General features: G+C 38.5%; 1 protein-coding gene across 1 annotated transcript in view; it reads left to right on the forward strand.

Annotated features, from left to right (window-relative positions):
• Nucleotides 1-4,092: 4,092 nt before the first annotated feature.
• The window catches only part of prdm5 (PR domain containing 5), a 49,795-nt gene continuing 35,274 nt past the window's right edge, over nt 4,093-18,613 (forward strand). The window contains exons 1-10 of the mRNA XM_017423575.3: nt 4,093-4,371; nt 6,119-6,202; nt 9,403-9,525; nt 12,067-12,232; nt 12,343-12,520; nt 13,329-13,421; nt 13,547-13,668; nt 15,264-15,343; nt 18,210-18,294; nt 18,385-18,542. Coding sequence (XP_017279064.1) covers nt 4,273-4,371; nt 6,119-6,202; nt 9,403-9,525; nt 12,067-12,232; nt 12,343-12,520; nt 13,329-13,421; nt 13,547-13,668; nt 15,264-15,343; nt 18,210-18,294; nt 18,385-18,542 — 1,188 coding nt within the window. The 5' untranslated portion in view covers nt 4,093-4,272. The remainder of the gene's footprint in view (nt 4,372-6,118; nt 6,203-9,402; nt 9,526-12,066; nt 12,233-12,342; nt 12,521-13,328; nt 13,422-13,546; nt 13,669-15,263; nt 15,344-18,209; nt 18,295-18,384; nt 18,543-18,613) is intronic.

Below are 18,613 nucleotides of genomic sequence, written 5' to 3' on the forward strand. Positions count from 1 at the left end.
AGAAGATGTTTACTTCCATTTTTGAATGTAAACCAATCAAAAACAGTCGTTTGGGCACTCGAGCTCATTGACTCTGATGTAAACACGAAGGTCGTGATTCAGCCTTTGCTGTAATTATGGACCAACGCTTGTCATTTGGACCAATCACAGAGCAGTTAGGCATAGAGCCACAACACAACAGGAAGCCGCCGGTATAAACACCAGCCACAAACACAGTAAACAGAAAGCAAGAGAACCCTATGATGCTGCAGATTAAAGAGGGGAGAGGTTTGTTGAAGAGGTGTCCGAAAACAGAACGTACACAAACAGTCAGTGATAGGAGATGATGCTAATCTCCCCCTGCAGGGTGAAAGTCAACAAATCAAGGTGACTGAAGACAGGGAGAATATGATGGAGATAATGTGAGGTCTGTTTGTGGTTTTACACCAGCCTGTTCACAAACTACTTCCATTCTTCAGTGTTTAAACACTTCATCAGCTCAGACATGAAAAGCTAGCTGGAGAACGTTACATGCTTCTCTTTTGATGTGCCATGTTGACTCTGTCCAAACAGTTTAGCTTGAACTCCTTTATGTCTGCCTTTGGAAATGCTAATTGTCAACATCGCTCACTTTTTATCACTCTCTGCCACGAAGGGCAAATACTAAAATGACTGTAATCCAGTTATTTTTACAGACACTGAGCTAAACTTTAGTGAGGTAGAGGCTGAGAGTCATCTTCAACACACACACTCTCAGGGCTAACAGGTTGAATGAGATCTGTTTATAAAAGCTAGCCATCAGCTATGTCTGTTAGCAAAATATGTCATGAACCAGTGGATTCATGACATATCATCAATTCATGATGGCTGCCACAGTCAACTGACCTTAGAACACACAAAAATGCCCATAACTGTGTCAGTCTTATAGATATTGAGCTAAAATTTGGTGTGGTAGTGTCCGAGCATTTTTTTTAACACTACACATTGTGAATTATTTTTGCTTCAAAGGTTTTGACATTAATTTGTTGGCACCAATCCTGTTTGACTGTTAGCAAATTATATCATAAATCAGTTTTACAGATGTTGTGCTACATTGGGTGTGGTAGTAGCTGAAAGTCATCCTCAACACATTCTTCTAGTGCTATCATATGTTGCAAAATCTCATAATATAGCATGAGATTGAGCATAATGTAATTTAGAAGGTTTGACAGAAACAGCTATGACTCTGTCATTTCTTATCATAGAAAGATCTGACATGAAAGGCAGTGGGTGATATGCATTCCTTCACGTAATGCTACTTTTATTGTCGTTGCAGACACATGAATCCTTGTTAGTTATTAAAGAAAACGTTGTTGACCTACTGGGGACTTCACGATCCTGACACAATGCAGGGAAAGATTCTGAGGAATTCTTTTAGGTCAGAGTCAGAAAATGATTGAATCTGGTTCATACAAGCCACAAGCCTTCAGAACATACTGACAAAAATGTGTCTTTTTCATAAATCTACAGGGAGCACATAAATATACCTAAAACGAGAGCTCGGATCTGTTGTGGGGTTCTCTGGTAAGGTTACAAACAATTAATGTCTTACCTGTTGTAGACGGCCTTTTGGACGACCTCGGTTTAGAGAAATATCATTTAATTTTGACAGGCAAATAGATCGTCTGAGCGGGGCCAAGACTAAAGGGGATTGCTAACATCTTAAAACAACTCCAATCTCAAAGCTTTTATGGTGTTTTAAAACAACTCTATTTTATAAATCTTTTTATTGTCATAATTTTTTGTATTATAAGGTTATTTACATACAATTATTTGGTTATTTGGAAATAGCAGCAGCTCGCTGCAACACCTCTGGTGCAGCTTGGGGCACTTTTAACAGGATAATTTCACAAGACAATTTCTGATGGAATATTAATGTAACTAACATCAGTGCAATTACTGTGTATCATTGTCCTGAATGTTCTTGAACTTGCTGCTTAAATCAAAAGCTTTGTTTTCTGCGGGAGAATTTGGAAAGGACTACAATCAGTTGTAGATGTAAAGCTAATGATTGTGTTTTGAAAGTTTTATTAAAATCCGTCCAGTGGTTCATGAGACATTTTGCTAACAGACAGAGTTGATGGCAAAGTTTTAAACAGAGCTTGTTTGTGATCTGTTAGCGCTCAAAGTGTAGGCTGGGACGAGCTACTCTCAGCTACTACCACATCAAATTTCAGCTCCTTATCTGTAAAACTGACTGAGCTTTAGCCATTCTTGTGTTTGCTAAAGTTGTCTAGCTGTGGCGGCCATCTTGAATCATTTGGACTCCAATAGTTGTAATCTAATGATTGCAAACCAGTGAGAGAAACATGCAGCAAACTGATAGAAAAATGTGATCTCAAATATTTGCAAGTCTTTTTTTCTGCAGCTCGATGAGGGATGGTTGTTAAGGAGCCATCTTTTAGGATCAATCTAGTTGCGAACAAACCCTTGGCTTCACTCCTCCCTGCTTTAAGTTTGCAGAGGCTAATGTGCTCTTGATTTGAACAAAGTTTATTATTTATTTCCTTATGGCTACACATGTTAATGCTCTAACCGTCCATCCAATGACAAATGGAAAATTTGAATTTCCAGCTCTAAAGAGTATAGCATATTTTTCCTCTCCAAATCTAAACAATTCTCTGAAAATAAAATAAAATAAAAAAAATGTTCAATTTATGGTCCAAAACAAATGAACAGACTTGTGTGTTTTCAGAGCTTTTGACTTGGTAAAGACTTGAGATGCTCAGATATTTGCTACCAACCCCAGAAAGATGGTAAAGTTAATATATATATATTTATAAAACATAATGTTTAACTTCATGATGATCTTGATCGGCGTCATCATTGTCACTATCTTCAGCCTGGTTCATTCCAGATTGAATATGAGTCCTGATTTATTTGTCTTCCTGAGGGAATTTGGTTTAAGTGGTTGCCGTGCTGCCTGCTTCACGCCTGAAGCACAGGAACCAGAAGATACCAAATTAAAGCCAAGACACACAGAACATTAAACATCCTGAAGGTTTTAAGGGGAATGTTGAAGGGGGGAAATAGATGGTGGGGTTTTCCTGAGCTATCTGAAATCCATGAAAGCAGCAAAGTGCTCAAACTATTTCTCTGTAATTGCATTGGCATTTAAACTTTGCCATACATTATCTTGACCTAAAAAACAAAAACAAAATGTAACAAAGCTTCTACAGTAGAGATTTCACAATTCTTTTGAAGTAATATCTCATGAACCACTGCACAGATTTTAATGAAGCACTCAGAAAAAAAAAAATCCTTGGATGTTCATCTACAAGTGATTAACTTCTGGAGTGAACCTGATTTAAGATGGCCGCCACAGCCAGCTGACCGAGGCAGTCACAAACATTAGCATAACTTAGACAGTTTTACAGATATTGAGCTAAAATTAGGTGTAGGAGCTGAAAGTTATTCCCAACGCAATACTCATTGCGTCAGATCTTTGTTTGAAACTTTGCCATTAACCATTGGATTTACCTTTGTTTGTTAGCAAAATATTTCATGAACCACAGGATGGGTTTTAATGATACTTTCAGGAAATAATTGGTAGATATACCTCTATGACTGCTTACCTTTTGGAGCCAGAATAATTCAGCTGACCTTAGAAAACCCAAAAGTGGTTACAAGTGATAATGTTTAATAGATATTGTGCTCCAGTTTGGTGTGGTAGTAGCTGAGAGTCATTTACAACGCTGAGCGTGAACTGACTTAATGTTATTTTCAAGGTTTGACCAAAATGGCTCCCTCAGTACAAAATGACCTTAGTGTAAACTATGGCAGGAAAGGCAGTATATGATTCCTTTAAGGATTGCTAGACCCTTTTATTATTATTATTATGAATAATAAAAATTTAGTACCTTGTGAATATGTCAGTTCTGTGTGCTTTTACCTTGGGCATTTGCTGTTCTATTATTACATGGGTCTTTTTTCTTGTCTTATTTTTGTTTAAAGCTGGTTTGTGTTCATCTCTGTGTGAAAGCTGCACGTCCTAACATCTGCAGGCTCGCGAGCGCAGCCTGCACGGATCGCCCACGCGCACACAAAGGTAGCCCCCTCTGGTTCCAAACTTTGGACCAATCAGAGCGCCGCTTTGATTTCCTACAGCGCGAGCGAGACAAGCCTAACCTGGACCGCTTTCCGAAGAAACTCTCCGCCTTAACCTGAAACTGACCATGACTTCTTCTCCACTTCCAGTGGCATTAATGGCAACCGACTGATTTGTCAGTGGGGGGAAAAAAACGTTTCCGAGTGATGACAATGTTGGGTATGTACGTGCCAGACAGATTCTCCCTGAAATCTTCAAAGGTCCAGGATGGAATCGGTCTTTACACGGCGAGGCGAGTGAAAAAGGTTTGTAGTTTCTGACTGGGGCAGGTTTGACACCGAGTTGGACGCGTTTAAAGGTAGTTTTTGGGCACTTTTTTGTTGCTTCGTGGATACATTTTTCTCCACTCGCCCTTTTTTCCGTGCAGTCGCTGTCAGTCTGAACCGAGAGCTGTGTGACGTTCAAGTGCCACGTAGCTGCAGTAACTGCAGCGGTTTTCTCCGGGCTCACTTCGGGGATTCATGTATGTCGACAAAAGGAGGAAAAACCGTGGTCCTGAATCCACAATAATGTTAGATTTATCTAAAAAACTTCAAGTCCGAGCGCCACTTTTCCTACCATACACACTTTAATGCCCTCGTTTGACAAATTTTCAGATACTTAAAGCAGATATATGAAGCTGTAAAATATGAACTCGACTTGGTTCGTGTATTTGAACGTAACTGAGGATGAATATTTTGACCACGCCCCTTGTATGTTTAGAAACATGTTACATGACGCAGCAGGCGTGTCCTCTATAGGCATTCAACATCTGTCCACAGTGCAAAAAGCACATCCTTGATTAACAAAGATACGCATTGCAAGCTTCAAAATAAAACATAAAAAGGTCATCCTGAACTCTATCAAATGGTGCAGTTTAAAAGAGTTTACTGTAGTAGTTTTCCAGATATATTTAAATGCCATTCTGTTTTTCCAAGCACTCAGTGTAAACAGAGCACTTGCCTGAATCTGGACAGGCGTGGAATCTCGTAAAAGACGTTTAGGTGGAAATATAAACGTAAAAGAAAGCAACTGTCAGAACAAATCAGCTATCAGATGAGTGTAAATGCATACCAGTGCATCAAAATTGTTGGACCTCTCGTTCCCAAACGGTTCCTCCATGGACGTCGCCATTGTTGAACTATTTTCAGTCACTTTGGAGGTTTCTATACATGGGCTATAGAAAGTATTCACCCCCTTGGAAGTTTTACGCTTTTTTTTCTGTCATAAATCAATCATGGTCAATATTACAAAAAACAAACCAAAACAAAAAAAATCTTCAACGTCAAAATGAAATTTGTACAGAGTGATACCAATTAAATATAAATATGTAATGTAAAATAAGTGACAGCCTAAATATCAATATTCATATGAAAGTGGCTGTCCTATTCAACTCAGAGAAATGATTATTGAGAAGTAGAAGTCAGGAAATGGATACAAAAGGATTTTCAAGGTCATGAACATCCGCAGGAGTTCTGTTAAATCCATCATCAAGAAATGGAAGCTAAATGGGAAATCTACCAAGAGCAGGTCGTCCTCACAAACTGAGTGAGCGTAAAGAAGGAGAATAGTGAGAGAGACGACCAAGACACCTGTGAGCTCTCTGTTAGTGTTACTAACTTCAGATGAGATGGGAGAGACTGACGGTTCTTCACCAGTCTGAGCTTTATTGGAGAGTGGCAAAGAGAAGGACGTTGATGACGAAAACTCATTAAATTTCAACTTGGGTGTGTCAAGAGAAACTAGTCAAGATTTAATATGAGTTTTCTTCATGCAGTCAGTTTAGATTCACTATGACTGACTTATGACAGAAATAAAAGCATAAAACATCCAAGGGGGTGAATATCCTTTTAAAGACAGTTTAGGTAAACAAAATCAGGTGGGAAAAATATTGGGCATATTTTGCAATGAGTACCCTTAAAGTGCTTTGTGTTTTCATTTGTGTGTTTCATTTGTCTGCCATTATATTTTACAAAAATGTTTGACAAGTTAATCCTCTTGTTTACTTCCAAGGGAGAAAAGTTTGGCCCCTTTGCTGGTGAGAAAAAGCTTCCCAGTGAGCTGGATGAAAGCTTGGACACCAGGCTGATGTGGGAGGTGAACAGACACACACACACACACACACACATCGCTAAAGTTGTACTCATTTTAAGGCATGCACATTGAAAGTGAGACTGAATGAAGGTGTGGACTTTTAAATCATTTTGGTAGGTGTCTTTTGAAGCTGGGGATGCCTGTTGCACCGGGATCACATCTTCAAAGTTTGATCAGTTCCCATCATGCATCAAGCAGAGGGCCATCTGCTTCTGCACGTTTATGTTACTTTTGTAGAAACTATAGGCTGTACGTGAAATATTGATGTAGCTGCTGGACCTGAGAGAGAAGTGCTGAAAAGTAGCGCTCTTTTGGCTACTACCACATCAAACTTTAGCTCAATATTTGCAAATTTAACTCAGCTGCGCCAGTTTTGCGATGGCTAATTTTGCCTAGAAGCTGTCTAGAATTGAGTTGACTCCAAAAGTTAATCAGTTGTAGATGTACATCCAGTGATTACTTCCTGAGAGTTTTATTAAAATCATTCACGTGATATTTTGCTATCAAGACAGACAAACAAACACACAAGCAACTTGTCACTACCTTTGCTGCCTTGAGTTCTTCTTAGCATGGAGAATATGGAAAAAAAAACATGCCATCACAAATGTGTTTCTGTTGACTATCATAGAAATAACAAAGAAAGGGAAAAACAAAGCTACAATCATAACTGCGTGAAGGGGAGGGCCAGTGTTTTCTGGAGTTAAAGGGAAATTCAAGTTAGATGCAGCTTTGGGTACAGTTGTGAGTATTTCCATATCTTCTCTCAGGAAGAAGGATTTATAAGAAGTTAAAGCAGAAAGTGATGAGGAGTAGTTAAAGAACAATGATATTTGTTTGGAGTTTGGTATAGAGTATTCTGGGCCTCTGGTGTTGGGGTTTGATACCAGGTTGGTACTGTTTTGGTGGACAATCTGGTTGGATTTATTGTGATGGTGCAGTTTTAGTTGCAGTCTTACTTTGCTGCTCTCTAAATGATTTTGGTTTGCATTTACTTGTTTTTTTAAGGTAATATTTATTTGCACATGGTTTTATTTGAAGAGCAGAACTGAAATATATATAAAGTTAATAGTAAATGCTAGTTTGCTTCAGTATTTGTTCTTTTAGAAACGCTTTACTGTTGCTAAATATAATCCTGCTGTGGATTCATGACTGTGGTGGATTAGCTAACGTACAAGATCATAAGAACCTCTGGGTAAATTAAAGATGAACACTTAGTGCGGCATGGGGGAACAGTGGTTGGAGCTGTAGTCTCCCAGCACAAAGGTGGTAGGTTCACCTCCCGGCCTGGGGCCTTTCTGTGTGGAGATTGCATGTTCTCCCCAAAAAGATGCATGCTAGCTTAAATGACAACCCTAAGATAAGCATGACTGAGAGTGAATGGTTGTCTGTCTTGCTGGAGTTGCGACCCGCCTCTCGCACACTGACCGCTGGAGCACCAGCTCCCCAACAACCCTGCTTGAAAAAACGGGAAAAGAAAATGGATGGATATATGGACATACAAAGATTAAAGGAACATTACATGGTCATGATATAAATATACTGGATTTCTTTTTGTAGGAGTTGGGTCATTATTTATTCTGGCTCACTTTTAAAAGTTATTAGTTAAACACATGAAAGTTGGAACGCTGTAACTTGAATCATTTGAGCATAATATTTATTTCTATTTTGTGCTACTTCACACAGTTTGGTCAGTTTTACTATTAACAAAAAGTATGGTGACTTTATTAACTTCCCTAAAGTTATTGTTTTGTGGGGAAAGTAGTATTTATATTCACATATATTTCAGTACTTGGAATTTTAAAAGCTTTGTTTATAATGTGCATATCCCACTGAGTGTTTTCTTTTTTAAGTTAGACATCCAAATTTGACTTCCTTACAGCATTTAACATGTCCCACGTTGTCCCACACAAAAACGCTCTTTATCCCAGTTTTTGTTGGTTTGCTGATCAGCCTAATCATGCCACGCTAGCATAACGCTGATGGCATGATGGGATTGTATTCCAGGCAGGAGGGCTGTGTTGCCGGTCCTGTTTCAAGTTCTCAGTGACCAAACATTCTGGTGCTCTTAGGCTCCTTCATGTTTATGTTCCTACTGCTGCTACATGCTCCACCCAGAACCTTAGTACACTAATACTACAATGAGAAACCACCACAACTTCATTATGGAGGTTTGATGCACGCTGAAAGCCCCTATGAACCTATCACGCTCCACCACACATGGTGAAGCTCACTTGGTTCTTAATACGCCCTGGAAGACCTCACCAAAATCCTGAAAAGACATTTCACATTCTGGCAACTTTTTATGTCATAGTGGGGTTGTCATCCAATGTGAAGGGGGCTTTAAATGTTTCTCAACTATGTTAGACTCATATTTTTCTTTTGCTTTCAGAAGTCAAAAGTTAGCAGGTTTTTAAACCAGCTTTAAAAGGGCTCTGGAAAAGCACAGGTACACAAAATAAACGTGGAAGGACCATTATAGAGCCACTGCTTGTGTTTTCCGTGCACTACAAGAACTTTACTGATACAAATGGCCTATTCTAAGGAATAAAACAAATGTAATGGGAATGTTATGTTAAAAATAATGTGATTTTACACTAAAGATGAGATCGTTATGAATGTTTTGTGTCTCCGCCAATATGTTTGTTACACAAACTACTAAGGTATCATGGAAACTGTTTGTTACATCTACAACAGATGATACATAAACGTTTTATTTTTATTAATATTATTATATATTTAACTATTTATTTATTTAGAGTAACTGTAAATAAAAGTGCAAAGACAATAAATGCTTTGATTAGGGACCAGAATGAAATTTAGGGAAACAAACAAAAACCTCATTTTTTATCTTATGACACAGCTGGTTGGACAAACAGGTTTATCCCGTGTGTTTCTCTGTGATAAAGAGAACATTTAATTATTTTGCAGATCAATGAACCAGACCGGCTGATATAAAATAGCTCTGATCACATGTAGAAGAGAAGCAGCTGATGGTAACAACTGGAAAAAAAAAACCAAAAATGCTGCAGTTATCTGTAGCCGTCACATTGTGAGGTATAGAACTGTGCCTGTGACCAAAGAGAAGACCAGGACACTTTGTTGTACAGAGGACAAACCTCAAAAAGAAGAATCAGTTTTTTTGCTTTTGACAGCTCTTTCAGTTTCTATGTTTTTGTTTTTTTTTTTGTTTGTTTTTCTTTCAGGTTCGTGGCAGTAAAGGAGATGTGCTGTATATTCTGGATGCGAGTAATCCTCGCTATGCCAACTGGCTGCGGTTTGTCCATCAGGCGCCTTCACAGGAGCAGAAGAACTTGGCAGCCATTCAGGTGCATTTCCAATCTGTAGACAATGAATCTCTCTACTGCTGCATGTCTCCCCCCAAAATAAATAATAAATAATTATGAAATAAAATAAATAATACCAGAAAAGCACATGCGTCAACATAGATAAATATTGAGTTCTTCCTTTTGACATGAAAAACTTACAGAGTAAAATCTAGAAATATTGTTCTTCTGCTTCTTTAGTTCAAGATAAAATAAGTTTCTTGTTGATTGTTTTGTCAAACATTCAAACTGTCTTGTGAGATTATAAAATTGTAACAAAATTAAGAGTGTGTGTTGATTGGAAAAGATTAGTCTGTAACACCACAAACAATTGAAAGATAATTCTTTTTATCATCGCCCGCCGAAGAAACGTGGACGGTAATGTTTTTGCCTGCGTAGGTTTCTGTTTGTGCGTTTGTTTGTTAGCAAATATTCTTATCAGCCACTATGTAAGTTGTAGTAAAACCTTTATAGAAAGCAATAATTGGATGTAAATCTACAAATGGTGACGTGATTCAGCCTGATTCAAGACAATCGCCACGGCCAATTGACTTTAGAAAACACAAAAATTGCTGTAATTCAGTAATTATGTTGTAATTATACAGATATTGTGCTGAAATTTGGTGTGGTAGGAGCTGAGAATCATCTCCAACACAAACTGTGAATGCCAGCAGATAACATGAGACCTCACAATATCAGGCATAATTGCGCATAACTAGTTTCAAGATTTTAGCAGTCTTAAAATATTAATAACATAACCAATAATGCAGTCATTTCTCAACATAAGATAGTCTTAGTTTAAACCTCTGGAATGAAAGGTGGCAGGCAATATGCATACCTTCAAGAACTGCTATAGATTTAAACAGCTAAAATAAACAGACAGTTAAACATTGTAGGAGTAGTAGGAGGCCTTAAGTTCAAATCCATTACAAAACAGCACTTTGATTCCAAGTTCCTCTGTCAGCAGATGTTTAAACCATTAAAATCATTGAGAAATTAGTATAATTTGTGTGTAAAATTGAATAAGAAATGAAATTCCTTATCGTAATGTTATAGTTCTGATATAGTCCAAGTACTTTTTTTGTAACAATTATATTGATAAACTATGTGTCAACAACAGTAGTCAGGCCTATGAGTTCCTGAAAATCTGACAAATTTAAAAGAAAAACAAAAGCACAATATCTGAAAGCCAACAAATGGACGTTCACACCATTGTGAACGTTGCTCTCTGGATCTGGGAAACATCACGTCTTGCACTTCTGTTTAAAAGACAAAAGGGATTACTCTCTCACGGTGGAAGAAAAATAGACAAATATGAACACTTCAGGTCTTAGGGCCAAGTTCCTGCCATTAATACTCAAACACACAACGTGATTGGTTGTTTAAAGGTCATGCATGTGGGTTAAATCTCTGCGTTTCATCAACAGTGACATTTATTGTTTAGTTTCCCTCTTCCTAATCATTATTTATGTACATTTAGAATCCCATAATTAAAACAAAACGACGGTTTGATTTTATTAACGTGACCTTTAAGGACAGGAAAGTTGATGAACACATTTTTAAGGCTCCCTGCTTTTGACCCGTGGCCTCACTCAGGCTGTAACTGACTGTTGTCTGAGTGGAATGAGTTCAACCGTCCGCAAGCTTCAATACGGATTTATACTCTGTAAGAAGTGAAGAAATCTCATCTCGCCCACGAGCTTGGGAGACGGTCTTTTTTGCATGATTATTTTATATTTAATGAGAACCTACAGTTCAGAACTCATTGGAAGCCATCCAACTGCAGCACACATCAGTCACCAAGAATATATTGGTTTGGTTATCCAACAGAATCAACAACACAGCGACTATCTTTATACATTTTGATGGAACAGTCATAAAGATGTATATAGCCTCGGCCAGCTGCTCCTTAAAGCTATTCATCTTGCTAATAGCTGGCTTCTGGAAGCGTAGCAGTTGAAGCGAAATGACAGCTTTGCAGCTGAATGGCAATTCTGCAGAAACAAACACGCCCACAAATTTCTGACCAATCACGCAGTACTTAGCGGAGGGGTGGGCAATCCTGGTCCTGTAGAGCCACCATCCTGCATGTTTTACTTGTATCTCTGCTCCAACACACCTGATTTGAATCAATGAGTGATTAACAGGCTTCTGCAGAACAAGAAGAGGTAATTTACCCACTGAAACAGGTGTGTTGGAGCAGGAAAAAAAAGTAAAACATGCAGGATAGTGGCTCTACAGGACAAGGGTTGCCCACCCCTGACTTAGCGCATACCCCTTTAAAAAAAAGTTTTGCCCAAATCTTGTGCACAGAACGGGTTCCTGCAGGTCCTGTGAGAACAAAATGACGGGATTTTCGTCATGCAACTACCTGAATGAGATCAGATTTCTTCACTTTTTGCGGAGTATAAATAAGCCTTAAGTGTGTCTGAACATAAACGCTTCTAACAGATTTAGCTGTTGGTGAGTTTGTTTTGTCACCACATGTCGTCATGTTCTGTCAGGTGGGATGTAACCATGTTTTTGCCATGTTTTTATAATTAGGATGGAGAGAACATCTTCTACCTGGCTGTTGATGACATAGAAACAGACACCGAGCTCCTGATTGGCTACCTGGACAGTGATATGGAGGAAGAGGAGGAAGAAGAGGAAGAAGTCATTAAAGATGATGATGAAAATAGTAAAGAGGCCAAGCATATTGTGGAAATGGGTACAACGGGATTTCCTTTCATCGATTTTAAAATTCCAGTTATAGGTAATCGATGTATGACACTCGCATGTAAGAGAACAATCCGATTTGTGTTCTTTGTGCGTCTGTAGAACTTGTAATAAAGAAAGAGGACCACCCCTGCCTGCTGTGTGAGAGCAGTTTTCCCAGCGAGGAGATCCTGGCCGCCCACCTCCAGACCCTGCACCAGAGACCCAGCATGGAGGAGAAGGAGTTCAAATGCAGGAACTGTGGCAAAAAGTTCCCCGTCAAACAAGCTCTGCAGCGCCAGTGGGTTTACTGTTTCATCATTTGTTTTTTTACAGAATGCATTAAATCAGCCCATGTTACATCTCAGATTCTGTTTAGGATGTTAATTAACTAAACAGTGACATATTGACTTAAAGCTGTAGTTGGGAAATAAAACAATTTCCTTTTTTGCTGTGAATTACACAACATGTTTACCATCATTCTTGTTAAACAAAGTGCTAATTAGCTTGTATTAGCTTATCTTAGCACAGTCATAGTAAGTTTTGATACAACTAGTGTGGCATCAGTTTAGGATGGACTTGTTGTGATGTCAAAATATTCCTATACGAACACAAATCAATTATTTTTGGATTTTACACAACATAATGGAGGTGTAACGTTACACCTAAGTCACGGTTTGGCACAACAAGAAAAAGAGAACAAGAACCAAAGCTTGTTTATGTGTTTGTTTGTTTTTGTAAATGAACAACACCTCTCCCAGAACCAGAGATGAAAAAACAAACCGTGCTTGTCAATAGAGAGGTTCTACTGTAGCAGACTGCTTCCTATGTGAATGGGGCTGTACAGTAGTATAGATAACTTTCTGTGCTCCTTTTCTGTCTTAGCAGTTAGCAAAAAGCAAATAAAAAAACAAAAAAATAAAACAATATTATCTCCCTCCTCAGAATGAGAGCGATGATTTATCGGCTGTGGCTAATGGCTCTGTTCCTGATTTGCTGTAAATCTACATGTTATGCACTCTTCTAATTAAATTATTAAAAATGACTGATTCTATTTTACTAATTCCAACATGGTGTTTGATTTATTTTTATTTTGATTCTCTCCTTAGTGTTTTGCATTGTTCTGAATCACTCGATCCATCGGGTGAGTCGAAAGCTCACCAGTGCACCCTTTGCCACAATACCTTCAGCTCAGAGTCCAGGTGACCTACACTGTATAGGGCAGTGTCAAATTATGCATTTACTCCATAAAATACATAGTTTCACAGGTTCCAGTCTTATAATGCCATTTCCTCTTCTTGTTTTAATCTGTCTTTCATGTGCACAGTTTTGAACAGCATAAAGAGGCATGTAAAGGAGACGCCAGGTTCATTTGTAAAGCGGAGAGCTGTGGAAAAAGATTCAAAAGCAAAGACGCTCTGAAGAAACACAAAGGCAACGTTCACACAGGTGGGAATCTGCATTTACTTCATTCAGCATCTTTCTCTCTGATGTTTGTCGACCGTCTCTCTTCGTTTTATACATACATTCACAGGCTTATCACTTTTTAAACACCTCGTATTAAATAAATCTGCCCATTAGTAACATCAACTCTAAGAACTGCAGTAACAGCGCTTGACCTCAATTAGTTAAAACATCGCCAATCTTAAGTCACATCTCTAATTGTTTGAGCTCCATAATTGCTGGACCTGTGTTTTCCGGGGCGGCTCACTCCGTCTGATAATTGGACTCTCAAAGCTATTTATGATGGGATGTAGGGCAGAGAGAGTCTGCACAGCCTCAAATATGAAACAAGTTTCAAGCGGAGATTAGGATGTTTGTCTGAGGGGATAGCAGAGCTGTGGTCAGAACAAAGAACATTTGTGAGTTTGTGTGTGTGTGTGTGTTGGGGGTAGCAAAGGGGAAAGTGGATCAGACACAACAGATGTTGATAATTTAGAGGGAGATAAAAAGGAGGATGTCACTGGTCTAAAAATGGTGCAATCACTGGATTTATGGCTGTAATTAATGGTGCCAATGCATAAACACGGACGCACCCTATTTACTATTCTGTTTCAGTCCCAGTTTTCAATTTGTGACTTCTCTCGCTGGTTTGGAAAAAACAAAAAAATGTACGAAAAATGCATCAAAATGTGCAGCTCAATGACTCTTGGTATCAGTTCATCATACGTTGTAGACGAAATGTGCAAACAACTGTGAGAAGTTTCCACATACACCGCAGCAAAACGAGTAAGAAAACCAAGCCCTATTTGGAGCTCTCAAGCATATTTCATAGTAGAAACATCATTCAAAGTTTAAACAGGCCACAAAACATTGAACTTTACATGACTGAACTGACATTTTAACATCTTTAAAGGTTTTAGGTTTTATTATTTTAGAAAGTTTTATCACAGAATGTTTAACTTACAGTGATGATGTCACACTCTAACATTTGAGCTGTAAACTTTCCAAACTCTTCTTATCATCAGTCTTTACACACATTATCCAGTTTATGCATTAAAATGTAGGCATCTCTGTCATCTTTCATCCAGTGAGTTTCTCACTTCGATAAGACTTACTGTTTTCTCTCATAAAAGGCACATCCAAACTCTCATTGATTCTCATTGCATCTGAGCTCAGAATTTTCTCTTCAAAAGTGAAAGTGAAGGCTTTTTTACTAGTCAAACACAGTAGACCCATTAAAACCTGACAAGATGCTTCTGCCACTTACAGTTCAGGAATTTTTTCCAGACTTGTTATTTTCATACAATAACTGTTTAATTGAGGCTTACTTTCTGACCTACGAATCTGACTTTCTGTTTTGTTAAGAGTGCTAACAGGGAGTGAAAGACACAGGTGTATGGTTACCACGGTAACCCTATTGAGCCACTGGCAGCAGCTTTAACATTTCTTTTGATTTCGATTCTTATGCAGTTTATGCATCAAAATAATGTTGGAACTTCAGACTACAGCTGCACCGATACCCTTCAAAATTTCCTCTGAAGTGTTCTAGTTCTAGTTCGAGAATTTATAGCTCGAGATCTATATTTTTCTGATTTTTTTAGGGAGTGCACGAAGGAAACTTACGTGCACCATCTGCAACAGAAAATGCTCCTCCTCTCTGAATCTACAGGAACACAGAAAGGTGAGGCTTGTTCATCATCCTCCGTACACCTCAGTTAATCCCAGCCGGATACTTTGCAGCGGATCGGGGAGGATTTTACACAGCTCGGGCAGTTTTGCATGATCCATTTTTTACAAAGTTGTCTCCTTGGTGCTGTTTCTGTATCACATCACACTTCACGTGCTCCCATGTTCAGTTGTTCCCCCTTTATGATCAAATTGTTGCAAATTTATTCTGGGTGACACGGAGCTCCGGGATGGTTTCTTTTTCACGAGCTCATCCAAAAGGTCTTGTGAAATTTAAGAGGCTCTATTGGCAGACTGAACGATTTTAACCTTGGCGTCGGGATTCTCCATCTTATTGATGGATTACAGATTTGAACACAGCTGTTTAAATACTCTTCTTAAGAAAAAAGTTAATGTAGATAAATATTTGTGCTGTAACTGTGAATATCATCTCATTTTAGTTCATACTTTTGCTGCTTTGGTCACTTATGTTTGCACAAGTTTTCTTCAGACATTCTTCTGCTTTACATGGATGTAATTAGACTGTAATTACTTGCTATTAAATTATTCGTAATAATGGTGCTGACATGTTGTGATTACACTTTTGTTATGACAATAACTAAGTAAACAGAAAACTGGCATTTACATCGGAAGGATAACTCAAGGCCACATTACATTTTGAAACAGTTTGCTTTAGCTCAAAAGCTGCAGTCCTCAGCTGGCAGATTACATTCAGAGGTCAGGGTTCACCTTGTTCGCTACATCTTGGGCCAACTTGTCAGACATCTGGCTCCATCATCGTCAATAAAACAATAAATATGAGAATATCTATATTTAAAATGATGTTCAGTTATTCTAGTAGAGATTTAGAGACTCGTAGAATCATTGCTAATGTACATTAAAGCTGTTGTGACACATGGTGGCCGCAATACCTCACTAAGACACATTAAGCTGCTTTTGACTAATCTTTTTTAATGTGTGCAGATGGAAATGTATTAATTAAATGTGTTCACGTTAGTTAGCTCTTCATCTGGGTCAGAGCAGCACTTTAGATTATGTTGGGTGATCAGTCAAACGGTCTCAAATATATTATCATACTTGCTGACACTTATTAATGTTCATTAAAACTGGTAATTGTGAAAAGTAATTTACTACTCTTAAAAATCTATCATCCAGATTAAAATGCAGACATTAATACAACCCCATCAGCTTCTTCATCTTCAGACCACAAACCATGTAACATTTAAAGTCACCTGGAAGCTGTGACAGACAGTGAACAATATAATCTCCTTCAGCTGTTTCATGTCTCCTGTGGATTTTAAAATGGAAGAACAAAATAATACTTTGTGGCCTACAAATGCTTTTATGTGCTGGTCTCACTGCTTTGCAGCTAATTAGGAACTAAAAGGGTTTTCGTCACTTTGTGGCGTTGACAACCATGGTGAGAAGCATTCTTTAACAGGATTGACCCTATCTGCATTCACCCCAGTCTTAATAAATAAAAACCCTTAAAAACCTTGAGAGACTTTATTCTTTTGGGGCAAAATCATCCATTTGCTCATCGATTGTTGGTATTTTACTTCATATATAAAAGGATTTGCAGCTGAGAGATATATTTGTATGTTGATAACACGGTTTCATGTGGTCCGGACAATCTTGCAATCAAATTTGGAAAGCCTCCTTCAGTGGGACCCCAATTGTGACACCGCTACACTCTTAGTACCCGCCAAAAGGGCTTTTCGTGCTATTTTCTGTGTACTCGAGATGCTCTCCTGTGCCCTTAACATGCTTCATGCACTATATATACAAGACTATTTGGACTTACCTGCTAATTATTGAATTCAGGTGTTTTTTTTTTTTTGAGTCATGGAGGTTCATCATCCAGTGTGAAAGGGACCTAAATAAAAATAGCTATGAGGAGATATGTGCCAAAAAGTGGTTTTACTGTGTTATGATCTTTTTTGCAAGGAAGGTTAAATTAATTCAAAGTCGGTGCACAGTATTTGAATCCTGAAAGGCCTGAATGCTGTCTGTGTTTAAGCCAGTACTGTAACACACTAAACAACATGCAGTAATTCCAGTATAACTACAAACACTGTGTGATCTGCTGTCACTCTTAAATGATAAACCAGAAAGGCTCAATGTGCCGACATAATTTAGGCCCTCATCACTTCATCACGTTTTGACAAACGACCTTTCTTATGGAACATGAAGACGCTCCAAGAAATTGCTTCCTACCTAAACACAAGGTGTTATTATGAAGATGGCACATTTATGACTGTGAAACATGGCATGTTCTTATAGCTTCAATCAAAGCCGTTGGAGTGTGAAGTATTTTTCATGCGGGGGAGCAATTCAACTTTCCATGACGACAGTTTAGCTCAAAAGCAGCTTAAAACCTGCATTATCATCATTTAACTGAGCCAGCTTGTGCAGAAGCAACTCTGACAGGAGGAGCTGGGATATATTAGCATATGCTATTGTAGCTGTAGGAGCCATTGGATGTTGCTATTATTGGATGCACACACTGAAGCAGGGATAGGATTGAAACTTTTCATCACTTGAATTACCTTCTTGTGGATTGCAGTCCTGGAGGGCCACTATCCTGCATGTTTTAGGTGTTTCTCTGCTTTGACACACCTGTTTTGAATGAATGAGTGATTGGCAGGTTTCTGCAGAACTCGAAGACCTGCTGAAGAGCAGAGAAACGACCAAAACCTGCAGGTTGGTGGCCCTCCAGGACCAGGATTGGACTCTACTGGTGTATGGACATCAGTTTAATGAAAACAGCCAAAAATTTTCTGACCTTCTGCAGACTCCCATCCTTGTACCATAAATGAAAAAAAAAACCCATCTCTCCTAATTTTGCTTTTGTGTTTCAGATACATGAAATATTTGAATGCCACGCATGCGACAAAAAGTTCATCTCTACCAATCAGCTGAAACGCCACATGATCACACACTCCGGTAAGAAAATACCACAGCAGATAAATGGCTTCTTAAAGCATCGTGTCTCCCATCTGAAAAGATTTGTTTTCTCAAAATGTCCCTCGTCAGAGAAGCGACCGTACACCTGTGAGATCTGCAGTCGATCTTTCAAGCGCTTGGACCAGGTGACAGCTCATAAGATCATCCACAGTGAGGACAAACCGTACAAATGTAAGCTGTGTGGAAAGGAGTTTGCTCACCGCAATGTGTACAAGAATCACAAGAAGGTGAGAAAAAGTAGAATCTGATGTAATTTCTGTGGAAAAAAAAAAATGAGAGTAGTAATTAGGTGAGATTT

The sequence above is a fragment of the Kryptolebias marmoratus genome, linkage group LG24, assembly GCF_001649575.2.
Source record: "Kryptolebias marmoratus isolate JLee-2015 linkage group LG24, ASM164957v2, whole genome shotgun sequence".
Lineage (NCBI taxonomy): Eukaryota > Metazoa > Chordata > Actinopteri > Cyprinodontiformes > Rivulidae > Kryptolebias > Kryptolebias marmoratus.